The sequence below is a fragment of the Anser cygnoides genome, chromosome 33 (assembly GCF_040182565.1).
Source record: "Anser cygnoides isolate HZ-2024a breed goose chromosome 33, Taihu_goose_T2T_genome, whole genome shotgun sequence".
Taxonomy (NCBI): domain Eukaryota; kingdom Metazoa; phylum Chordata; class Aves; order Anseriformes; family Anatidae; genus Anser; species Anser cygnoides.
The window spans coordinates 640,001-663,068 of record NC_089905.1 but is presented as its reverse complement, the minus strand read 5'-3'; the positions used below and the strand labels follow the sequence as shown (position 1 = coordinate 663,068).

At 71.1% G+C, this 23,068-nt stretch overlaps 3 protein-coding genes across 5 annotated transcripts in view; 1 reads left to right on the top strand and 2 right to left on the bottom strand.

Moving 5' to 3' along the window:
* Window positions 1-383: 383 nt before the first annotated feature.
* DCAF8 (DDB1 and CUL4 associated factor 8) lies at window positions 384-15,284 on the top strand. Of its 3 annotated transcripts, none has more exons than XM_066986044.1 (13): window positions 384-517; window positions 5,232-5,302; window positions 5,562-6,235; window positions 6,860-7,000; window positions 7,364-7,458; window positions 8,972-9,082; window positions 10,926-10,998; window positions 11,577-11,634; window positions 11,760-11,867; window positions 12,293-12,423; window positions 13,929-14,048; window positions 14,153-14,269; window positions 14,371-15,284. In XM_066986044.1, the coding sequence occupies exons 2-13, from the start codon at window positions 5,254-5,256 to the stop codon at window positions 14,482-14,484; spliced, it is 1,791 nt and encodes a 596-aa protein (XP_066842145.1). In that variant the 5' UTR covers window positions 384-517; window positions 5,232-5,253; the 3' UTR covers window positions 14,485-15,284. The 3 variants fall into 3 exon arrangements, with proteins under 3 accessions (XP_066842145.1, XP_066842142.1, XP_066842143.1); XM_066986041.1 differs by having other exon boundaries at window positions 385-517; window positions 14,368-15,284; XM_066986042.1 differs by lacking the exon at window positions 384-517 and adding an exon at window positions 1,824-1,842 and having other exon boundaries at window positions 14,368-15,284.
* Window positions 15,285-15,462: 178 nt separating this feature from the next.
* Window positions 15,463-21,221, bottom strand: PEA15 (proliferation and apoptosis adaptor protein 15). Its single transcript, XM_066986087.1, has 4 exons — window positions 21,097-21,221; window positions 18,039-18,212; window positions 17,004-17,159; window positions 15,463-16,887 (listed from the first exon to the last, which is right to left on the bottom strand). Exons 2-4 carry the CDS (start codon window positions 18,208-18,210, stop codon window positions 16,823-16,825), a joined length of 393 nt encoding a protein of 130 aa, XP_066842188.1. The 5' UTR covers window positions 18,211-18,212; window positions 21,097-21,221; the 3' UTR covers window positions 15,463-16,822.
* Window positions 21,222-21,572: 351 nt separating this feature from the next.
* Window positions 21,573-23,068, bottom strand: part of CASQ1 (calsequestrin 1) — a 5,541-nt gene continuing 4,045 nt past the window's right edge. The window contains 5 exon segments of the mRNA XM_066986070.1: window positions 21,573-21,813; window positions 22,104-22,178; window positions 22,265-22,365; window positions 22,460-22,514; window positions 22,654-22,699. Of these exon segments, the coding sequence (XP_066842171.1) occupies window positions 21,661-21,813; window positions 22,104-22,178; window positions 22,265-22,365; window positions 22,460-22,514; window positions 22,654-22,699 (430 nt within the window). The 3' untranslated portion in view covers window positions 21,573-21,660.

Sequence of the window (23,068 nt, the reverse complement as noted above, 5' to 3'; positions counted from 1 at the left end):
CTACAATAACACGGGGGGGTGGAGCAAGGGTGACCCTACAATAACATGGGGGGGGGGGGGGGGACAGGGGTTACCCTACAATAACATGGGGGGGGGGGGCGACAAGGGTGACCCTACAGTAACGTTGGGCGACCCTACAATAACATGGAGGGGGGGGGGGGGGAGAACAGGGGCGACCCTAAAATAATATGGGGGGGGGGGGGGGGGGACACGACAAGGGTGACCCTACAATAACATTGGGCGACCCTACAATAACACGGGTCGGCCCTACAATAACACGGGGGGGTCACGTGAGGACGCCGCCGTCACGCGGAGGGGCCCGGCAGGGGGCGGGGCCGCCGTTGCCGTGGCGACGCCGGAGAAGGGGGAGGGGCGGGGGCCGCTGTCGCGCGGCGGCCGTTGCCGTAAAGCGCGGCGCGGCGCCGTAAAGCGTCCCGCGGAGGCGGCGCTCCAAGATGGCGCTGCGGGCCGGGGGCCGCGGGGGCAGCGCCTGAGCGGCGGCGGCGGCGGCAGTCGGGTCGGTGCGGGGCCCCCGGGCGGGGCGGGGCCCCCGGGAGGGCCGGGGCCTCCCTCCTTCCCTTCCCGGGCCCGGCCTGGCCCCGGTGGCGGCGGCCTGCCCCCCCCCTGTACCCCCCCCCCCGCCGTTACCGGGGTCCCCGAGGCCTCCCCCCGGTGCCCCGGGGCCTTGGGGGGGGCGGGGGGGGCCTGGTCCCGCCGTGCCGTTATCGGCCCTCGGGGGGCACGGGGGGGGCCTGGCTGGGCCGGGGGGGGGTCTTGGGGGTCCCGGGGGGGTGTTTGGGGGGCGGTCCCGTTCCTCCCGGGGGGGTCCTGGGGGGCCCCGGTGGTCCTGGGAGGGGGCCTGCTGGTACTGGGGGGGTCCCGGGGGGGTCTGTGGGGACCAAGCTGGTACCGGGGGGGCGTTTGGGGGGGCCCCGGTGGTTCCGGGGGGTGTCTGGGGGATCCGGGGGGGTCCCGGGTGTCGCTGCCTCTCGGGGGGGGCTGCGCCGTCCCCATGGAGTCGCCGGTTCCTTTTGGGGGGGGCGCCGGGGGGGGGGGCTGCTCTTCCTCCGTTGCTGCCCCCGGGCTGTTTTTTGGGGGGGCCCGGTGTCCCGGGGGGGTCCCGGTGTCCGGCGGGGGGGGGGGGGGGGCTGTGCCGCCCCCACGGGGGCCGTGTGGCCACGGGGGGGCTCCGTGCCCTTCCCAGGGGGTCGTGGGCTTTATTTTGGGGGGGGTTGGGGGGGTCCCCGCTGCCTTCAGGCGGTGCTGAGCCTCTTGGGGGCGCCCAGCGTGTTCGTGCTGCTCCGAGGACCTGCCTGGGGGGGGGGGCAGGGGGGTCCCGCTGCCCACGGGGGGGTCTCACTGCTGGGGGGGGGCTTTGGGGGAACACTGGGGGGGTCCCTGCGCCCCCACGAGTACCCGTGTGGGGACGTTGTGCGTGACAGGGAGTGTTTGGGGGGGGGGGGGGGGGTGTTATTTTTGCCCCCAGGGCCGGGGGGGGGGGGGTATTTTTGGCGCTCAGGGGCAGTTCCCCTTGCCCCAAAGTCCCCTCCGGCCCTTAGGAGGGGGCGCGGGGGGGGTCCCGTCCCCCTCCCCCGCTGCTCCTTGCAGCCCCTGGGGCGTTGTCACCCCTTGACGGGGGTCACCGGGGGGGTCCCACTGCCTCCCCCCCCCCCGACCCGTGTCACCCCTGGGGCTTTCCCCCCCCCCCCCCTTCCAGGACGATCCCCGGTGTCCCCTGGTGTCCCCCCCGGTGTCTCCTGGGCCGGGACCCCCCCAGCCCCCCCCCCCCGCCCACCACCGGGCCTCGACCGCTGCCGGCGAACCCTCGGCGCCGCCGCGCAGGTGAGTCGGGCGCGGGGCTCGGCGCTGCCTCCCAGTTAGGGCTTTAAACTGGGGCACGGGGCCTTACTGGGATCTCCTCCGTCCCGTCCCCCCCCCCGTACCCCTCCCCGGGGAGCCGCCGGGTGGGAAAGGAGTGGACTGCGTGCCGAGAGCCTCGTTAACCGCGGTTAATTAGGGGCAGAGCCTCACCGTCATGCTCGTCTCCCACCAAGAAAAGCCCCTTGGGACCCCCCCGCCCCCCCCCCCCCCCCCCCCCCCGGTGAAGCACCCGGGAACTTGGGGGGGCGCCGAGGGTCTGGGGGGCGGCTGCGGGTGCTGTGTCCCCAAAGAGGGGTCGTGGGGACCCGTTAATTAATCGGGGGGAGAAATTAATTGGGGGAGGAGAAATTAATCAGGGGAGAAATAGGAATCAGGGATCTCCCTGTGATTATGGGGGGGGGGGTGTTAATGAGTGCCCCCCCCGGCTCCGCGGTGACCCCGTAACGAGGCAGAGCTCCCCGGCTTTCTGGGCGCGGGGGATCCGAGGGGGGTACCCCAAATTTCGGGGGCTGCAGGTGGCAGCGGCCTCCCCCCACCCCCCATGCTGGAACCGTTCCGGGGGGGGGAAGCTCAGGGTCGGAGCTCGGGGGGGGGGCTCCCGGAGCCCCCCACCCCCCCCCCGTAGGAGCGGGGCCGCCCCCGTCCCGTCCCGATGAGGAAACTTTCCTTAAATAGAAGCGGCTCCGAGGAGCCCGGCGCGGGCGGGGGGGGACCCGGCGGAAACCGCGGCGCGAGGCCGCAGCGCGGTGACCCCCGGGCGTGACCCCCGGTGTCCCGGGGGGGGGGGGGGTTGGAAACGGGGGGCGAGGGACTCCCAGTTAGACCAAACCCCCCCCCCCGGTCCCCTGGGGAGCGCCTTCAGGGAGGCGACCGGGCCCCGTTAGACCCGGTTAAACGCCCGGTTAGGCCCCGTTAAACACCGGGCTTCCAGCCCTAACACCCCCCCCCCGCCCCCCCGTGGTGTGTCCCCCGGTGCCGGCATGGGAGCGAGCGGCGGGTCCCGGGCGGTGCCGCCTGGGGGACACGGGGCCAGGAAATCCCCCGGGGGGGGGGGAAACGGCCCCCGAGAAACCTCAGCGCGGCCCCCGGGGTCGCCTCCGCGCGGCCCGGGGGGGTGGGGGGGGATCTGGCCGGGCCCGTTCCAGCGCCCGCTGCCCCGTCCTCCTTCCTTCTGGCCGCCGGTAACGGCGGCGGCGGCGACGAGCCGGGGGCCGCCCGCTCGCCTCCCTCTCTCCCCGCGAGAGGCCTCGAGGCGGGCGCTGAGCGTCCCCGCAGCTCCCAGCCGGCCGGGGATGGGGGGTTCGGGGCTCCTGGCGCCAGCCCCGCCGCCGTCCCCTCGTCGTTCCCTGCCGCGGATCCACGCAGCCGGGTCGCGTTCGTCCCGCACGCCGGGCTGGGTTCTGGGGCTCCCCGCCTGCCCCCCTCCGGCCCCGAAGCGCCGCTCCCCGGGGGGCTCGGGGCCTCCAACGGGCTCGGGGCCGCTTCGGGGCTGGCCCCCCCGAGACGCCAACAGCCCCAACCCCTCGGGGCCGGCTTGTTCAGAGCTCCCGGGTGCGGAAGGCGGCCGGGGCCAGAGCCGTAGGCAGGCCCGGTGACGGCGCCCTGCGGGAGCGGAGCCGCCGCGGAGGTAACGCAGACCCAGCCCCGTGGGGCTCCGAACCGGGCAGAATCCGGCCCTGCCCCAGGACGGCAGCGCCGGGAGCAGCTCCGGTGCCGTGCAGGGTCCGCAGCCGCCCCCCCGCAGGACCAGCTCGAGTCACCCTGCGGGTGATCCCCCGGTGCCTCGGGGCGCCAGCGCCGCCCTGCCCCGGTGCGCAGGAGGGTGCTGAGCACCTGAGGGCGCGGGGCGGCCTCGTGCTGCCTCTCCCTGCTGCGCAGGTGCTGAGCTGGGGCGCTCAGACCAAGGCTCGGGGTCGTGCCCACGTCCGGGCTCCTCTCCTTCCCTCTCCTCGGTTCGCAGCCATTGTGTGGTGCCGGCGGCCCCGCCGGGGGGCGGTTAAAGCGGGAGCTGCGCACCCTGCTTCGTTTTTTCCCTCCGTTTCTTCCTTCGTCTTTCCCTCCTCTGCTCCCGCCTCCGGTGCTGAGCTAGCAGCCGCAGCTCTCAGGCTCGCGGCGAGCTCGGGGGCACCAACTCGGCGTCCCTACGAGCGCTGCTGCGTTTCGAGAGCCTCCGCCACGGCCGGGTGTCCCCGCGGGGCCGTGGGGTGGCTGCGGTGTCCCCGGAGGGGCCGCGGTGTCCCCGGAGGGGCCGCTGCGCCCCGCTGACGCTGCCCGTGCCGGCTTCCAGCCCCGGCGCGCGCCGAGCTGGGCCTCGCTCCGTCCCCTCGCCTCCCGGTTGTGGCGGAGGCCGAGCCCGCTCCTAAATCACCCGGCTCCTCCGGGCTGGGGGCGGCTGGGCCGGGGCCTTCTGCCGCCTTTGGCCCCCGGCTCTGTGGGGCCGGGGCTGGTGGGGTCCCTGGTTAAGCCCCGATGGGAGCTCCCGTCTGGGTGTCCCCCCCCCCGCGTGCCAGCGGGGCACCAACAAGGGCCTAAAAATAGGCAGGAGAGCAAAGAACGAACAAAGCCTACGTAAAATGTTTTTTTTTATTTTATTTTTCCGCCGCCTTGGCAGAACCGCTGCCGCTCGTGACTCCGCTTTGTTTTCCTCCCGTGCCCCGGCGAGGTGACGGCCCCCAGAGCCCCCCCCCGGGGGCGGCGCAGCCTCGCTGCCCCGCGCTGGGACCGGGGCGGCAGGGAGCCCTCGGCCCTCGTCGTGGTTTCTACGCAGGGGGGGACCCGCGGGAGCTGCTGCCCCCCCCCCCGGGGCACTTCACGGGGGACGGCCCCGGCTGCCTCCAGCTCCGCTCGCCCCGTCCGGCAGCGTCGTCCCCTCGGCGGCAGGGGGAGAGCGGCCCCTCGGCGGTGCCGGGAGGGCTCTGAGCGTGGGGAGAGGTTTTAAAACCTGTCGCTGGGGGTCGGAAAAAATAAATAATAATAAAAAAAAAACTCCTCTCGAGCAGCTCCGAGCTGGCTGCCCACGGCCTGCGGGTGCCGAGACGTTTCTCGGCGCTGCGGCTCGCGTTGGGGGCGGCCGTCCTGCTGCGGGGAGAGCCGCCAGCTCCTCGCGCTCCGAGCGGGGCCGGGCAAAGCGCTGGCCTCGGGGCGAAGCGGGGACAGGGGGTGCAGGGGGGCACCGAGACGCAGCGCGCCTGGGGACAGAGCTCCCCGAGGAGCGTGGGGTCCCTCCGGTGACGTTCCGCTTAGGAAGCGGAGCCCTCGGGAGCGGCCGCGAGTGAGCGGGGGGGGGCTCTGGTCGCTGCCCCTGCCGGCTGCCCGAGCTCCAGCTTCTGCTCCTTCCCTCTCGCTTTCAGGGGGAGCGCGCGGGGCAGCGAGATGTCAGACAGGGGGAGCAGCATGGACGGGAAGACGGACATCGTCAACGGTGAGCGCGGGGCTGCCCCCCGAGGGGGCTTCTGTCCCAGGGGGGTGTCCCCAAGAGCGCCTTGGGAGACGTCAGCAGTCGGAGGCGACGGGGATGGGGACAGACTCGGTGTGAAGTTGGGTGCTGTGGGCCGGCGCTGGGCGCAGAGCGGAGGCCGGATGGCCGGGGGCTCGTTCCCGCTGCCCGCCTGGGGGCGAGGGGGGGCCCTGGGAGACGTGGCTGTGCCGGGGAGGCTCACGGCGTCGTCTGCACCGCGCAGGCAGCTTGTCCAGCAGCCCGGAGGAGATGTCGGCTGAGGAGGGCCGAGAAACCTCCTCCGGCATCGAGGTGGAGGCCTCCGACCTCAGCCTGAGCCTGACGGGAGACGACGTGGGGCCCAACCGCACCAGCACCGAGAGCCGGGACACGGACACGGAGAGCTCGGGGGAAGAGAAGGACTCTGACAGCATGGACGACACGGGGCACTACTCCATCAACGAGGAGAGCCGGGCCCTCGACCGGTCGCACTCGGAGGAGGAGGAGGAGGAGGACGAAGAGGAGGAGCAGCGGTCCCACCGCCGCGCCCAGCGCAAACGCGCCAACCACGAGCAAGACTCCTCGGACGACGAGCAGGCGCTGGAGGACTGGGTGTCCTCGGAGACCACGGCGCTGCCCCAGCCCCGCTGGCAGGCGGTCCACGCCCTGCGCGAGAGGGAGCTGGGCTCCAGCTCCCGCTTCGTCTACGAGGCCTGCGGCGCCCGCGTCTTCGTGCAGCGCTTCCGCCTCCAGCACGGCCTCGAGGGCCACACGGGCTGCGTCAACACCCTGCACTTTAACCAGCGCGGCACGTGGCTGGCCAGCGGCAGCGACGACCTCAAAGTGGTGGTGTGGGACTGGGTCCGCAGGCAGCCGGTGCTGGAGTTCGAGAGCGGCCACAAGAGCAACGTCTTCCAGGTGAGGAGGGCGCGCGGACGGTCCTCGGGGTCCGGGGTGCTGGGGAGAGCCCGTTCCGGGCCCTCTGTGGCGCAGCGGGCGCTGACCCGCCGCAGGGGCCTGCGCGACGTCCCCCTGTGACGCTGCGCAGGGCAGGAGAAGCGTATTTTTGAAGCTAAGGGCTGGCTGGAAGGGTCCGGCGGCGGTAACCAGCCACCAAAACTTCCCAGTGTGCCCTAAAAATCTGCCGTCCCGCGGCGCCCTGCCCGGGATGGACGTCCCGCGCGGCTGGGACTCCCCAGCCCCAGCTCTGGGAGCAGCCGGAGGGTGCCGGGCCGTGCGGTGCCGGGCCACGGCTCTGCCACCGCCAGAGGGGGCCCGGAGCATCGGGCTCGGCCCCGCGCAGCCGCAGCCCGGATGGGTGCCGGGACCACCAGCGCCTTCCCACGTCCCCACCGTGCTCTCGGCTCTCCGAAAAGAGCCGGGGTGATCCCTCAGCCAACCCAGCGCGTCGAGCCGGGGCCCGGGACAGGGCAGGGCGTGAGGATGCGTCCCTCCGGGTCCCGTCCTCTCTGGTCCTTAGGCATATGCGTGCGCGCCCGCGCCCTGGCTTTCAAAGCAGCCCCTCCGCTTGCTCTCTTGCAGGCCAAGTTCCTCCCCAACAGCGGCGACTCCACGCTAGCCATGTGCGCTCGCGACGGCCAGGTCCGCGTGGCCGAGCTCTCCGCCACCCAGTGCTGCAAAAACACCAAGCGCGTGGCGCAGCACAAAGGAGCCTCGCACAAGGTGAGCCCGCACCGGCCTCCGCGGGGGGGGGGCCCCACGCCCCGTAACGCCCGCGGGCCCTCCCCGCTGGACGAGGCTGCCGGGAATAGCGACGGCAGAGCCGTGCCTCCCTCGGGCGGCCGTGGAGGGACCGGTCCTTAAATGTTTCTTACCGACTGCCCTCATCTCCGAGGGGCGAGGGCCCGTCGCTCTTGGGCAGCAGCAGCGCGGAACGAGGAGGGCCTCTGGGGGCTGTGAAGAAGCAGCGGGACAAGCGCACCGCTGCGGGGTTTGGGGGCTCCTGTTGGTGGTTTACTGGGAGAAAGGAATCTTACCGCTTTGTCGGGTGAAAAGGGAACCAATGCCCGAGTATTTATCTTCCAGCTGGCCCTAGAACCGGATTCTCCATGCACTTTCCTATCAGCAGGTGAAGATGCTGTAGTCTTCACCATTGATCTGCGGCAAGACCGGCCTGCCTCGTGAGTATTTCTCTCCCAGCTCCTGCCGCGAGAACCGGGGGGGGAGGGCGAGGCTCGCTCGGCCGTGCAGGGCTGAGGGTCCTGCTGCTGGGCTTGGGACGTTAAAATCGTGCGCGAGGCAGGATCAGGCAGGAGAGCTTTTGGGTCAGGGGGAGCGGCGTCAGGACCTCACGCGGGTCCGGCCATGCTGCGTGAGGATGTGGCCGGGAGCCTCGTTAATCAGGGTGCTGGAACCCGCATCCTCCGGCAGGATGAGGCCCCTCGGGGCCCGTTCAGCTCGGGGGCAGCAGTCACACCGGTGCTGTGGGTCCTGGCCCCCGGCTCCTCCGGGTGCTCGGGGAGCAGCCCAGAGGCTGCCGACTCGCAGCCCCTCTGCGCTGGCAGCAGCGCAGAGCCCGGAGTTTGTCTGACTCGCTCGTCACACGAGCGCTATCGCGGTTAATTGGAAAACAATAATTAGCGAGCGGCTGGGCGGTGCGTGCTGCATCGTAACCTGCGCGGCAGCGGGATCTGGCGTTCCTGACAAGCTTCCAAGCTGAATCCGCGGTGGGCGTTCCAACAGCCGCCCGGCTCTGGCGGCGCGGTACTTTTCCAGCGTAGCGGGGTATTGTTTTGAAGCCGATCCTGCTTAAAACCGAGCGCTTCGGAGCTCGTCCCCCGGCACTTTGGTTTTATTTGTGCGTGCAAGCGCTTCTGCCTGCGGCCGTACGCCCATCTGTTTCATCACCAGGGCAAAAACTGCCGCTGGGGCGTTTAATCCTCATCCCTTCCCCCACCCTCCCCGTTTGCGGGTCGGTTTGGAAAGGCGGCCGTCGGTCAGCACGCGGCGGTGGGTCTGTACCCCCCCCTCGTCCCTCGCGGGGATCCACGCCGCTGTTTGGGTTCGGTGCAGGGAGCCGTCGGCGTGTGCAGGGGGAGCCGCGCCGGAGGCAGGGCGCGCAGGCAGCCCGTAGGCAGCTCCCATCTTTCATTAAGCCGAACGGTATAATTAGGAGAAAGACGAGCTTTGGAGCTCGCTGTTCCTTCTCGAGGATGCTGCCTGGGTTTGTGTTCGTGTCTGCAGAGCCTAAATATCGAGCCCAGACTCCTGGGGGAGGGGAGCGGCTGCGCGTCGGATTTCGTTAAATCTGGGCCTTGTTACAGCGAGACGGGTGGGGGGAAATAACAGCGGAGGGTTTCGGCTTTGGAGTTAAGCTGATTCCGCTCTCGCCGCTGGCTGTCCGGCTCCGTCAGGCTTCAGCCTGGGCCGTGAAACCCTGCAGACATTTTTGGAGGCAAACGCCAGGGAATGATTTCACTCTGCGCTATTTGACTCGCAGACAGAGCATGTGCTCGCTTCGGCTTGGAAGCTGAAATGCTTGGGTGGTTTTTGCTGGTTTTGTGTTGTTTTTTTTTTCTCTGGGAGTGAGTAAGAGGCTCGCGGAGCTCCTGCATTTCCCATCTGGACCCTGTTTTGAATTCGAGGTGGATTTTTTTTTGTTGTTTTGTTATTATTATTCCTCATCTCTTAAAGGAAACTGGTTGTGACAAAGGAAAAGGAGAAGAAGGTGGGCCTGTACACCATCTACGTGAACCCAGCTAACACCTACCAGTTTGCTGTGGGAGGCAGAGATCAGTTTGTGAGGTGAGTCTGTGCCGAGGCTGGGCGAGCCGAGCCCCTAAAACGGACGTGAGCGTCCCCGGGGGGCTCACCAGGCGCCCAGCCGGCTCCGACGTCCCCCCCTAGGACCACTGGTGGCTCGAACCATTAATGCTTCCAAAGCCCGTTCTCCCATAAGCAGCACGAAGGCAAGTGGGATTAGCAGAGGAGGATTTGGATCCTTTGAGGTTTAGCGCTGGGATCCAGCGTCCAGCGCGCGCTGGGGCCGGGACAGCCTTCCCCCAGGGACCAGCGATTCTCCTAACGAGCTCCAGCTAAATCTCCTCCCGGTCCCCAGCCAGCCCGCAGTGCCCTGTTCACATCAGAGGCGAGGTGAAGGCTCGGGGAAGCTCTTGGCTTCCGCAGGGCTGAGCTCCTGAAGTGGCAAATGCAAGCCCCTGACTCTTCCTCCTCTGAATTAATTAAAATCTTCCTGAACTTGCTTAGTCGAAAGCTCCTCCAGAGCTGCGCTGGGAAGCCCTCGCAGCTCCTCTTCCTCCCATCCCCACGGCGCTGTGGCTTTGCCCGTGGGAGCCCACGTCCTCCCCTCGTGCCCCTGCCTCCCCATGAAGCCCCCAGCCAGGGATCGTTCCCCCGCGGAGCCGAAGGCACGGCGCGCGCAGCTCTGATCTCGCGGGGCATCCTCCGCCCCCCAGCTGCAGGCTGTTTCCTCCGCCCCTGCTGCCTTCAGGTCTCCCCTCTCTGGCCTCTGAGGCGCTCAGGGCAGCGTCCTCCTGTGCTGGAGCTGGCTGCCAGAGCTGGGGGGGGGGATAAACCACGATTATTTGGCACCTGCTTTTGGCAGAGGCTCGTGGCCCACGGCGAGCAGCTCCAGCACAGGCACCTGCAGTGCACGGGGCTGGTTTTCCCCTCGGTTCCTGCCCGTGTCCTGCCCCGAGCTTCCAGGCCTTCCAGAAGGGCTGCTGAGCCCCCCGCCGAGCAGTGCCAGCAGCCAGAGCCGAGGCTTTTGCCTGAAGGCTTCCCTCGCAGCCACCCCGTGGGCTTTGCGGCTCCCCGAGGCTCAGCGGAGCCGCGGTGTCGCTCGGCTCCCTGCGGATGCGTTGGGGCCGCGGCTCCCCGCCGCCGGGATTGCTCGTGCAGCGTCAGCTCCCCGGAGCGACAGCCCCCGCGGGCGTCTGGCGTGCCGGCAGCATCTCCCGGGGCGCCGGGCACGCAAACACTTCACACGTGGGCTCTGCAGGCTGCTCACGAGCAGCAGCGCCGGCGTCGAGCTAGCTCAGCGGCTTTCGGAAGAGCCCTCAGCGCAGCTTCCCCTCCCTCCTGCTTTCTGCTGCCTTTCCCTGCCGTGTCCTGAGCCACGTTCCTCCTCCCTGCCCTGCCCTGCCTGGGGCGGCTCCCGGTGCGCTCCCACGTCAGGTTAAGCGCTCCCGAGGGACCCCGAGGAGTCCAGGCCGGCCCAGGGTAAGGGTGGCGGCGGTCACGTCCCCCTTGCCAAGCCGTCTCCGGGCTGACAACCCCGAGCGCAGGCCGTGGCCTCTGTGCCCCCGGGCTTTGACATTGCCACGTGCCGCCAGACGGTGCCCCCGAGGTAATGAGGGGTGACGTTAAGCTGCTTTGGCCGCGACTTCTGCCAGCCCCGGCCGCTTGCAGCTCCGCAGATCCCCGGCGAGGGCTGGAGCCTGCGGCCGGCATCAGGGCGGGTCTGGGCCGCGGAGCGGGGTCGGAGGTGGCAGCTCCGCGGTGGGGCAGAGCCGTCCCTGCCTCCTGCCCCTAGGGGTGGGCAGCGCTTGCCCTCCGTGCTCCTCGGCTCTGCCCGAGCGTCGCTCGCGTCTCGGGCGAGTGTCCCACGTCTGCCGTCCCTCCCCAGGATCTACGACCAGCGGAAAATAGACGAGAACGAAAACAACGGCGTGCTGAAGAAGTTCTGCCCCCACCACTTGGTGAGCGCTCGCTTCCGTGGGGCGGCGGGCTGGGGCACGAGGCTGGGGCACCGCGGGGACGTCCAGCGGTGGCCGTCGGCTCTCGCTGGCCATCGTGGCCGGGCAGATGGTGGCCCCGTGGCCCCCGCGTGCCGCCTCTGTGCCTGGCTCAGGGCGTGCTGAGCCCAGGGGACGCGTGGCTGCAGGGCACCGTGGTGCTGTGGGGCGAGCAAGGCACAGACGGAGCCTGCGGTGGGGCCGGATCCGCAGAGCGCTCCCCGGGGAGCTGCGCTGAGGAGAGGCTGAGGAGCGCTCGCTGGCCAAGCCTCTCACGGGCTTCCTGCCTGGAAACCAGCGAGGGAAGCCGGGACAAACGGCCTGGCTTTTTTTTTTTTTTTTAATTTTTTTTCTGACCCAAATCTTCCAGTGTCCGTAAAGCCCACCCCCGGCTTAGGAAGGCGCAGCGCCTTGGTGCTGGCTGCAAGGTGGCCGCGGAGCGGTAACGCGCGCCCCGAGCCCCGCAGCGCGCGGCCGGTGCGGGTTGTGGCCTTGGAGGGAGGAGGAGGAGATGGGACGGGAGCTGTGTGTGGTTTCCCTAGGTAAACAGCGAGTCCAAAGCTAACATCACCTGCCTCGTGTACAGCCACGACGGCTCGGGTGAGTACAGCCCTGCCCCGCCGGCCCCGCGGCACCCAGAGCCCCGCGGCGGCAGCACGGTGCCGCGGCAGGGGCCACCTCCACGGGCTCACCCCCGATGCCACCTCTCCTCCTTCTCACTCCAGAGCTGTTGGCCAGCTACAACGACGAGGACATCTATCTCTTCAACTCCTCGCACAGCGACGGGGCCGAGTACATCAAGAGGTACAAGGGACATCGCAACAACGCCACGGGTAAGGGCGGCAGGGCCGGGGCGGCTCCTGCAGGCAGCAGGGACAGGGCTCGGAGGCTTCTCCCGGCTCCCTGCCAGCCCCTCCACCTCCGCAGCCCTTTCCCCATCAGCGGGTGGGGGGCCGAGGGGCTGGGCCGAGGCTTTGGGGCAGGCTGGTTTTGGGGAGCCGTCCCCAGAGCAGCCCGGGGTGGGTAAACGCCCGCTTTGAGCCCGTTTCTGCAGCTCCGCGCGTCTCATCCTCCTCTCAAAGACCCGTAACGCAAACTCTTGGGCTTGCAAAGAATGAGCTATTATGTGTCTGGGGACGGAAGAGATCCACGCCGGTAACCTTGGAAACTCGCTGGCTGCCAGGCAGGAAGCGAATTCATGGCAGGGAGCGCTGCCCGGCTCCTGATGGCCTCGGGCTGCTTGTTTCTCTCCTCGCAGTGAAAGGCGTCAATTTTTACGGCCCCAAAAGCGAGTTTGTGGTGAGCGGCAGCGACTGCGGCCACATCTTCCTGTGGGAGAAATCGTCCTGCCAGATCGTGCAGTTCATGGAGGGCGACAAGGGCGGCGTGGTGAGTTCGCCTGGGGCTGTGCCCCGCGCGTCCCCCCGGGCCGCCGGCTGCCCTCCGGTTCCTCGCTCCTGCACCGCTCCTACACCGTTTTTCCTCCCCTTTCCGCAACGTCCCCTTGAATTCCCACCAGAAGCCAAGCAGGGTCCGTGCCAGCTCGCACAGCCACGTCCGTGGGGTGCTCAGCGCCTCCCCGCCGTCCTGCGGGCTTCGGCGTCACCGTCCCCGCGGCTGTGGGCAGGGAGCCGCGAGCTGCCCTGCCCCGGCGCTGCTCGGAGGGGAGCCGAGCTCCCAAACGGCTCCGGTGGGGAATAAATCAGGGTAAAAATCGCCGCTGGGTGCTCGTAAGCAAAGGCCGCGGAGCCGTGGGGACGCCCGAGCTGCGGGGCCGGCTCCGGGCGCTGCTCCCCGGGGGTTTTGCAGCTGCGCGGCGTGCAGGAAAAGGCCGCAGCTGCACCGGGGCCGGCCCTGCGCCGAATTTCCCAGGCTCTGGGCCGGCCGCGGTCAGGTCCCAGGCGGCCGCTGCCTCCGCACCAGCTTGTGCTGGGGGTGGGGGGGGGAGCTTTGCCCATTTTGAGCCCCCCCCCCCCCACTGGGCTGAGAGCCAGGGCAGGCTCGGAGGTGCTCAGGCACTGCCTGTCCCCAAGGGGCGCAGGGGCCGGGAGAGGAGGGGACGCCCTGGGGGCACCCCTGGGGCTGCGGGTGCCAGGTTTTGGGTGGGCATTGAGGGGGGTGGGGGGGGGGCTCCCAGTGCAGGGCCGGTCCCGAGGTGGCTGCGGTGGCTCTGTCGCGTCCCCCGTCCCTCGTCGTCCCCAGCACCCTCCCTGCGGCCACCCCGGTCCCGCGCTCGCTCCCCCGCCAGCCCCACAAGTCGCCTTTTGTCTGGGTGGCCGCGGCCCCGTGCCAGCGCCTGGCGGCCGCTGGCACTGCCACCCCCAGCCAGCACCACCGGGACCGGGCAGGATCCGGCCGCGCTGCGGCTCCCTCGCCGGGCCGGGCTCCTCCGCTGTCCCCTCCGCTCCCTGCCGGGCTCTGGCTTTTCCCTTTTCTTTCTCTCTGGGTTTTCTCTTTTCTTTCCCTCTCTCCCCCCCCCTCTTTTGTTGCTCCCGCCGTGCCGGGCTTTCAGCGCCGGGCGCCCCGTGCATTATTCAGGGCTCACCGAGCCCTTTCTGCCTTCCCCTCGCAGCCCTGGGAGCCGCGGCGCGGGGACGGCTCCGCACTGGCAGCGGCCCAGGGGCTGGTGGCGCGGGGAAGGGGGGGGGGGGCACGGGCAGCCCCCGGGACTGCAGCAATGCCCCCCCCCCCCCCAGCGGGTTTGGGGTCGCCTCCATCTCTCCCCTGTTAAGGACTCGGGGTAACGAGGCAGCCCCGCTGTGCCCCCCCCCGCTTTGGGGACAAGGGGACGGGTTGGGGGGCCATCGGCCTCACCGGTGGTGCTGGTTGCGGTCCCCACAGGGCCGGCCATCACGTTGTCCCCCCCCCCGTGTCCCCCCTGTCCCCCCCCCCAGGTGAACTGCCTGGAGCCGCACCCCCACCTCCCCGTCCTGGCCACCAGCGGCCTCGACCACGACGTCAAGATCTGGGCGCCCACGGCCGAGAACCCCACCGAGCTCACCGGCCTCAAGGAGGTGAGAAGACCCCCGGCCCCCCGGGGCGAGGCGGGGGCTCGCGGACCCCAGCCCCTGACCCCTTCCTCCCCCCCCCACCCCCCCCAAATTTTGGGCGGCTGCAGGTGATCAAGAAGAACAAGCTGGAGCGGGACGAGGACAGCCTGCACCACACCGACATGTTCGACAGCCACATGCTCTGGTTCCTCATGCACCACCTCCGGCAGCGGCGTCACCACCGGGTAGGTGCCTCCTCGTCCTCCCGGGGAGCACCGGGACCGTGCCCCCCCCTCAATTCCTTCCCCCCCTCAACCCCCTTCCTCTCGCCCCCCCCCCCCAGCAGCGCCGACGGGAGCCCGGGGCGCCGGATGGCGACTCGGACGAGTCCCCCAGCTCCTCCGACACCTCGGATGACGAGGAGGAGGGCCCGGACCGGGTGCAGTGCATGCCCTCATGAGCCCCCCCCCCCACCCCCCCCGAGCCCCGGGGCGGCGGGGGGGGGCTCCGGGCACCTCCCTACTAACACTTTGAGCTTTTTATTGACATGTTAAGGACCCCCCCCCACCTCCCCCCCCCCCACTGCCCCTTCCTCCTCAGCCTCGCAGCCCCAGCCCACCCGTGGGGACAGTGCCGCAGCCCCCCCGGGGGGGCGGGGGGGCACCTTGCCCTCCCCAGGACCCCCGCGGCGACGGGAGGGAGTGTGGGGGGGGGGATTTTTGCGTTGAAGTTCCCAGCAGGAGCGTGCCCCCCCCCCCTCACCCCATCCCTAGGAGTGCCCCCTCCCTCCCCATTCCCCTTCCTGCTGGGGGGGGGGATACGGCCCCTGTCCCCCTCCCCACAGCAGCCCCCGCGTTCTTCAGGGCTCTCCCCCCAGCCTGGGGGGGGGCGGCTCTGGCCGGTGTCCCCCCCCCCTTTCCCCCCCCCACAGGGGTGTTTGCAGAGAGATGCTTGTCTAGTTTGTACATATCAGTGATTTGCACTTGGTTTGGCCCCCCCCACGCCCCCCCCCCCAGGTCAGTGGCCGGAGCCTGGGGGGGGTGGGGGGGGGGGGGGCAGGAAGGTCCTTTAATTTTCTGTTACTTTTAAGGAGAACTCTTCTTCTTCGGGGAGCGGCGGCGAGGGCTCCCCGCCGCTCGTAGAGGCCTAATTTTATATGTATTAAAACCAAATGGAACTTGGATGTTATCAAGTTAAAATTATTGTAAAAGTTTGAATATATATTATATATAAATGCAATAAAAGCCAGCCGAGAGAGGCCGAGGGCTGCGGCTCCCCTTCCCTCGCCTCCCCTCCCCTCCTCCCTCGCCTCCCCCCCAGCACTTTGCCCCCCCCCCGACCCAGCACTTTGCCCCCCCCCCCGCCAGTTCTATTTTACCCCTTTTTGCTGTGTTTTCACCCCAATTTCCCCCCCCACAGAGCCACGCGACCCTCCACAGCGGGTTTCATCTCCATCTCTTTATAGGAGCTGTACACAGTCAGCGCGGTCGGGGGGGGGCGAGGGGGGGGGAAAAGGGACGGTGCTGCCCCCCCCCCCCCCGTGTCCCAGCCGGGGCAGGGGGGCACCAGGTACGCCCCTCCCGTGGGATCGCGGGGTGGGGGGGTCCCAAACAGTCATTTTGCAACAAGAGACAGAGGATTTTTTGGGGGTGGGGGCCGTTCTGGGGCCGGTAAGCGTGGGGGGGGGACACACACACGAGCCGGGGGCCGCACGCAGGCGCTCTGCGGGTTTTAGCTTTTATTAAATAAAATATATTAACATAAACTCTCTCCAGTGACCCCCCCCCCCCGCTTTGCTAGCCCCCCCAGGTTAGTAGCTAGAGCTGTTGACCCCCCCCCCCCCCAGATCCCCCTCCGCACGCTGCTGGGGGCTGGGCCCATTTCTGCCCCCCCCCCCCCCCCCCAGTACAGCGCTGGGGGAGGCTGGAAGGACCCCCCCCATCAGCCTGGTTGGTTTTTGGGGGGGGATCTTCCAGTTCTGCGTGCCCCCCTCCCCCTCAAAGCAAAGTGGAGCTTTATTTTTTTTTTTTTGGGGGGGGGGGGTCTTATACTGGAGCTTTCCCCCGTGCACTGAGGGGGGTGGGGGGGGGCTCTGGGGTGCCCCCCCCCCCCCCCCCATTAAATCACCACCCAGCACAGGGGCTCCCACTGCCCCCCCCCCCGCTCCATGTCACCTCCTCGACCCCCTTCCACTGCAGCCCCCCCAGGGCGGGGGGGGGCACACTGCAAATGTGCCCCCTCCCCTCCCCCCTGGTGCTGAGTCCTGACAACCTCCTCAGCCTCCAGCCTGCCCGGGGGGGTCCGCGCAGGACCCCCCCCCATCCATCCAGCACTGCCGCTCTCCTCCATCCCGACGTGCCCCCCTCCTTCGTCCTTGTGCCCCCCCCCCCAGCCACGTGCTCTGGGGTCCCTGTCCCTGTCCCCAGCGTTTTGGGGGGGGGGGCCCTGTGCCAGTTTCCCCCCTCCCCCGGCCATAATTTAGAGAGGAGGGGGGGGGTCCCTGTTTTTGTTATCCCCCCCTCCCAGTGAGGGCTTTGGGCATCGGGGGGGGGGGTTCCCTGGGCATAGCAAAGCCGCCCCCCCCCAGCCACACGCACACACACACACGTGCACACCCACGCACACGCAGAGCCGCCCCCGGCCCTGGCTGGGGGGGGGGGCGTTAAGACTTTGTTAGTGACCGTGCCGCCCCCCCCCCGCCCGCCCCAGCCCCAGGGCCGGAGAGGCGGCAGGGGGGGGGACACGGGGGCCGCAGCCTCCCCCCACCTCCTCCTCCTCCTCCTCTTCCTCGCCCCCCCTCAGGCTTTCTTGGGCGGGGGGGCCAGTTTGATGATCTCCTCCTCCGAGGGCTGCCGGATGATGTCTGCCGAGACATTTGGAGAGGGGGGGTCACCGGGGAAGGGGGGGGGGCTGCTTGTGTGCATCCCCACCGAGCTGGGGGGGGGGGTCCTGGGGCCGGGGGGGGGGCGCGGGGCTCACCCTTGTACTTCTTGGCGCTGGGGATGCGGGTGAGCTTGGTGTCCACCTCGTCCTCCTCCGAGATCTTGAGCACCTGGGTGCGGTACTGCACCACCATGGTCAGCAGGTCGGGGCGGCGCGAGATCTCGAAGATGTGCTCGATGTACGACAGGTCGGCTGCGGGCACCGGGGCGTCGGAATGGGGATGGGGGGCGTCGGAATGGGGACGGGGGGCGTTGGGGGCAGGAGGCGTCAGGATGGGGACGGGGGGGGCGTCAGGGACAGGGGGTGTTGGGGGCAGGAGGCATTGGGATGGGGACAGGGGGCGTCGGGATGGGGACAGGAGATGTTGGGATGGGGACAGGGGGCGTCGGGAGGGGGTCAGGAGGGGCGTCGGGATGGGGACGGGGCGTTGGGGACGGGCAGGAGCTGGGGATGGGACTGGGCAGGGAGAGGGAGCAGGGACGAGGACTGGAAGGGGGGGACAAGGGGCAGGGGCGGGGACGGGTGCGGGGACAGGGCCGGGGACCAAGGCAGGGGACAGGGACCGGGGCCAGCAGCAGGGGACAGGGACTGGAAGCAGGAGAGGGGACAGGGCTGGGGGAAAGGGACACGGACGGGCACAGGGATGGGGACCAGGACAGCGATCAGGGACCAGGACAGGGGACAGCGATGGGGACGGGGAGCAGAAAAGGAGATGGGACACGGATGGGGAGCAGAGACCAAGGTTGGGGACTGGGAAAGGGGACAGGGACAGGGGCAGGGGACAGGAGAGGGGACAGGGAGCAGGGCCACAGCCAGCGGTGGGGACTGGGACAAGGGGACGGGGATCAGGGGACCAGGAAAGGAGTCAGAGGACCGGGACGGGGCCCAGATGCGGACAGGCGGGGACCTGGGCAGGGGACAGAGCCCGGGACAGGGACTGGGAAAGGAGACGGAGGAGGGACGGGGCTGATGGGGAGAGGCTGGGGATGGGGACCAGGACAAGGGACGGGGACCGGGGCAGGGACGGGGACCGGGGGCCGAGGCGGGGGGGGGTCGGGGGGGGGGGCTCACCCTTGTCCAGCTTGCTGTGCTTCTCGAGGAAGGCGAACCAGTGGTGGCTGGTGGCGATGGCCTCGCCCTCGCCGCTGGGGATGTCCTCCTTGCAGGCCGACTTGAGCTGCTCCAGGTCCTCGGCCGTGATGTTCTGCGCCAGCTCCTCCAGGAGGCTGCGGTACTCGGCCATGGCTGGCGCCACCCGCGTCACGAGCGGCCCGGCCTCAGCCATCCCCCCCCCCCGGTGCCCCCCCCCCGACACACACACACACACACACACACGCACACGCACACGCACACTCCCTCCCCTCCCCGGCTCCGCTGGGCCGTGACTCATGTGATGCTCACGGGATGTGACAGGGCTGGGGACGAGGGACCCGCTGGGCGCACGCGCTGGGGCCCTGCACAGCCCCCCCTGCTCGTGGCACGGCCCCCCCCAGCACGGCACGGCCCCCCCCCGGCACAGCACAGCCCCCCCCGGCACAACATACCCCCCCCAGCACGGCACGGCCCCCCCAGCGCGCCCTCCCCCCCCCCTTGCACGCCCAGCGCATCGCCCCCACGATGGCTCAGGGACAGAGGGGGGCACCCCAGGGCTGGGGGGGGACGGGGGGGGGGGGGACAGGGGCACCCCCAGCCCTGGGTGGGGGTCATGGGGATGGGGACCCCGCCCCCCCGGTCACCCTGTCCCCCCCCCCTCCATCTCCTGCTGCACCTCGGTCGCCGTGGCGACCACCCAGGGATGCGGTTGCCGTGGCGATCGCAGCACCCGCCTGGCCTTTGGGTGCCCCCCCCCCCCCTCCTCCCCGCAGCCCCCACCCCGCTCGTGGCACCCATGGGTGCTGGGGGGGGGGGGGGGGTGCTGGCACCGTGCGGGAGGGCACAGATGGGCACACGTGTGCACACACGCACGCCGCCACCCACCCGACACGTGCACCCCCCCCCCCACCCCACCACCCCCGGAGCCACCCTGCGCGCACACCCCCGCACCCACGGCCCCGCGCCCGGACTCACACGGGCGCACACGTGCGCGCACACGCATGTGAACACGCAGCCAGGTGTGCGCCCCCCACGCGTGGGCACCCCCCTCGTTTGCACACCCGTGGGCACACACACACACACACACACACGTGTGCACACGCGTGTCCCAGCCCCCTCCAGCCCCCCCATGACTCAACCCTTGCACACTCGCTCCCCCCCCCCCCCCCCCAATCCCGTGCCCCCCCCCCATCCCCGGCGCTGTCCCGGCCCCCCCCCCCCCCCGCCCTCCCATTCACCCCATATGCAAATCGCCTCATGAATATGCACGAGGGGCGTGGCCCGTCCCGAACAGCGATCGGGGGGGGGGGGGGAGGCTCCGCTGCCCCCCCCCCCCTTCCCCATCACCCACCCCTGGGTGCCCCCGGGGGGGTCTGGGGGGCGCTGGGGCCGCCCGGCCCCGTTTTGGGCGCTGCCCCAAATCCCGCTACGGGCGGGGGGGGCCCGGGGGGGGCCGGCAGGATGCGGGGGGGCCGCTTCCTTCCCGCCTTTGTCTCCCGCGCTCCGTCCATCGCGGCCCGGGGGGGGGGGGGGCGCTGGATTTAGAGGGGGGGGGGACACAACCGTGGTGTAGGGGGGGTCCCCAAATAACGGCCCCAACCCCCCCCCCTCCCCGGGATTTTTGGGGTCCAGCACCCCCGGGGTGAAATCGTCCGGCGGGAGAGAAACGGGACGGGGGGGGTGCGGGCTGAGGAGTGCCCCCCCCCCCCCCCAGCACCTCCCGGCTCCCCATTTTGGGGACCCCCCTGCACCGCCCCCCCCCCCCCCCGTGTGGCAGGGGCACAAGGGCCCCTTTGTGCCGCTGGGGACAATGCAGCCGCGGCCCGGCCCCCGCGGGGGAAACTGAGTCACGGCGGGGGCGGCCCCGCGGGGCCGGGGGGGGGGGGGCAGCGGGCCCCACGGCCACCGCCCCGGGACCGGGACCGGGACCGGGACCAGGACCGGGACCGGGACCGGGGGCACAGCTGGGCACCTCTGGCCGTGCCCCCCCCCCCAGCACCTCCCTGCCTCAGTTTCCCCGGCAGCCCCGGGGCACCCCAGGGGGATGCGTGGGGAGGGGGGGGGGGGGGGTCGCGCTCCCTCCGCCCCCCCCCCCCCCCCAGCCCTCCCCTTCCTGGGGCCGCGGGGCGGAAGAGGCGGCCCCCGGTGGCGCCGCCGCCCCGGCTCGGCCCAGTTCGGCCCCAGTTTGGCCCCAGTTCGCTCCCAGCCCGGCCCGGGGCACGTGGCCGCATCACGCGCCGGGGGAGGGGACACGGGGCCGGGGGCGGGGGGGGGACATCGGGGGGACCGGGGGGGGGATGGGGATGGGGGGGGGGGGCGGGACTGCTCCGGTACCGGGTGGCACCGGGGGGGGGTGCGGGTGGCACCGCGGGGACCGGGCGGGGACCGGGCGGGGAGGGGGGGGGGTCCCCGTGCCCCGTTGGGACCGGGTGGCACCGGGGGGGGGGGACCCGCGGGCCCGGTTCCCCCCCCCCGGGCGGTCACGGGTTCGGACCCCCCCGCGGGCACCGGAGCGAAAGGGGAAGTGAAACCGCGAGCGGGACCGGGGGGCAACGTTGGGGGGGGGGGGGGGGGGGGGCATCCCCGGTCCCACCGGGGCCACCGGAGCGTTAACCCCGTCCTGGCCGCGGCGCTGCGGGGCGAGCGCTGGGCGCTGGCCGCGGACCGGGGCGGGGGGGGGCCGCTAACGGGAGAGCATCACCGGGGGGGGGGGGGGGGGCATCGCGGGGAGGGGGGGCGCAACCGGGGGCTGGGGGAGCGTTAGGGGAGGGGGGGAGCGATACCGGGAGGGGTCCGTACCGGGAGGGGGGGGGGGTGTTAACGCGGGGGGGGGTCGCACTCGCGGCCCTCCCCCGGCTGCGGGAGCGGGGCCGGGGCCGGATGGAGGCGGCGGCCCCGGGGCGGGGGGGGAAGTCCCGGTGCTGGCGGCGCCTTCCCGTTCCCGTTCCCGTTCCCGTTCCCGTTCCCGTTCCGTTCCCGTTCGGTCCCGGTGCCGGTGGCGGTGCCGGTGCCGCCGGTGCCCGCGCCCCGCACTTACCGGCCGGCTCGGGGCGGTGCCGGTGGCGGTGGCGGTGCCGGTGCGGCCGCTCGGTGCCTCGGTGCTGCCGCTCTGCGCGCCGCGGGGCGGGGCGGGGCGGGGGGGCGGAGCCCGTGGCCACGCCCCCTGCGGCCACGCCCCGTTAGGCCCCGCCCCCTCCCGGCCCCGCCCGCGCCGGGCACCCACGGGGGCGACCCCGCGGCACCCCCCCCCCCGTGGGGGTGTCCCCACGCACGGAGCTCGTCGCGCCGCCGTGTCCCCATCACGACACCGCCGGGTCCCCGTCACTGTCCCCCCCCCCCCCCGCCACCGGGGACGTGGCCGTCACCGTGGGAAAGGGCCACGGCTGGGGGCACCCACGGGTGTCCGTGTCCCACGGGGGGGGGGGGTTCCCCGTCCCTCCCCACGCGCACATGGGGCCCCCATCTCCCCCCCCCCCCCGTGTCCCCAGCGTGTCCCCACGGTCACAGCCTGGCTCCTGGCTCTTTGGGGGCTTTAATGGCCACGCGCGGGGACGGGGACGGGGACGGGGACGGGGACGGGGACGGGGACGGGGACGGAGGCCTAGTCGTCGTCATCGTCATCATCGTCATCGTCGTCATCATCGTCGTCCTCGGTGTTGATCTCGCCCTCCAGCACGTCCTCGATCCACTCCTCCAGCTCCTCCGCGCCCGGCAGGTCGTCCTCGTCCGCCATCTCCAGCCACACGCTGTCCGCCTGGGGACACCGGCATGGGGACACGGGGGGGGGGGACGGACACGGAGGGGGGGGACACCGGGATGGGGACACCGGGATGGGGACATGGGGCGGGGAAGGGGACGGGGTGGGGGGGCACCAGCCGTGGGGTGAGGCAGGGGGACGGCGCGACGGGGACGCGACAAGGCCGTGGGACAGAACGGGGGCTGTGGGATGGGGAGGGGACGGGGACAAGGCGGGGGGGGCAGGGGACAGCGTGAGGCGGTGACACCGGTGCCACGGGGGGGGGGGCTCCTGGGGGGGGTACTCACATCGGTGACGTTGACCACCCCGATCTGGGGCCGGGACAGGTCGATGTTGAAGGTTTTCTCCCAGTAAGGGATGAGCTGGAGGGGGGGGGTGGGCATGGGTCAGCCCCACGGGGGGGGTCACAGCAGCGTGTCCCCTCCTGGGGGGGGCTGGGGGGTGGTACCAGCGGGAAGTCCTCGGGGTCAATCCAGATGATGCTGAGGTCGGGGTTGTCTGTGTTGTCCCGGGCCACGTCCTTCAGGGTCTCCAGGAACTCGAACCCATCTGGCGGGGGGGACAGGGGTGAGAGGGGATGAGGGCCCCCCCCCCCCCCGTGCCCCCCTGCAAGGCCACGGGGCCGCTGGGACCCCTCACTTACCCGGATCGTCCTCCTCTGCGAAGGCCACGATGTGGATCCCATCAATGTCATCCTCCTGGGGGGGGGGGGGGGGGGGGGGGGGGGACACGACACATGGGCTGGTGTCACCTCGCAGGGAGGCACCGGGGGGGGGGACACACACAGAGCAATGGGGTCATGACCCAGCCCGGGGGGGGGGGGTCCCCCAAACTCACCCAGGTCTCGTACATGCTCTCGGGTTTGAGCTTCCGCAGCGTCGCTCTGCAAGGGGGGGGGGTGGTGGTGAGGGGCGCCCCCAGACCTGTATCCCCCCCCTCCCAGCGCTCTGCTTTTTTGGGGGGGGGATGCTGGGGGGCTGCATCAGCTTGGGGGGGGGGGGGCAGAAGGGGCTGAGGCCCCTGTGCAACTCGGGGGTGGCCCCTGAGCCCCCCACTTCCCAGTGGGATTGAGGTCACGGGGGGGGGGGGGGGGGGGGGGGGCTGATCTGGGATTAAGGCTGCAGCGCCCAGGCGTTAACCCTGCCCTGCCCGGGACCCCTACCCGGGGGGCTCCGCCGCCCCCCACCCCACTGGCACCATGTCCCCCCCCCGCCCCCCCCCCACACTCGCTGAGGCCTCACAAGTTCGCGTC

Excerpts from the sequence above, each read along its gene's own strand:
- DCAF8 (XM_066986041.1), top strand. The coding sequence starts at position 5,254 with ATGTCAGACAGGGGGAGCAGCATGGACGGGAAGACGGACATCGTCAAC. Across the intron at positions 5,303-5,561 it reads GAAGACGGACATCGTCAACG|GCAGCTTGTCCAGCAGCCCG; the intron begins GTGAGCGCGGGG and ends TGCACCGCGCAG. Across the intron at positions 11,635-11,759 it reads GTACAGCCACGACGGCTCGG|AGCTGTTGGCCAGCTACAAC; the intron begins GTGAGTACAGCC and ends TTCTCACTCCAG.
- PEA15 (XM_066986087.1), bottom strand. The coding sequence starts at position 18,210 with ATGGCCGAGTACCGCAGCCTCCTGGAGGAGCTGGCGCAGAACATCACG. Across the intron at positions 17,160-18,038 it reads GCACAGCAAGCTGGACAAGG|CCGACCTGTCGTACATCGAG; the intron begins GTGAGCCCCCCC and ends CGGTGCCCGCAG. Across the intron at positions 16,888-17,003 it reads CAGCGCCAAGAAGTACAAGG|ACATCATCCGGCAGCCCTCG; the intron begins GTGAGCCCCGCG and ends ATGTCTCGGCAG.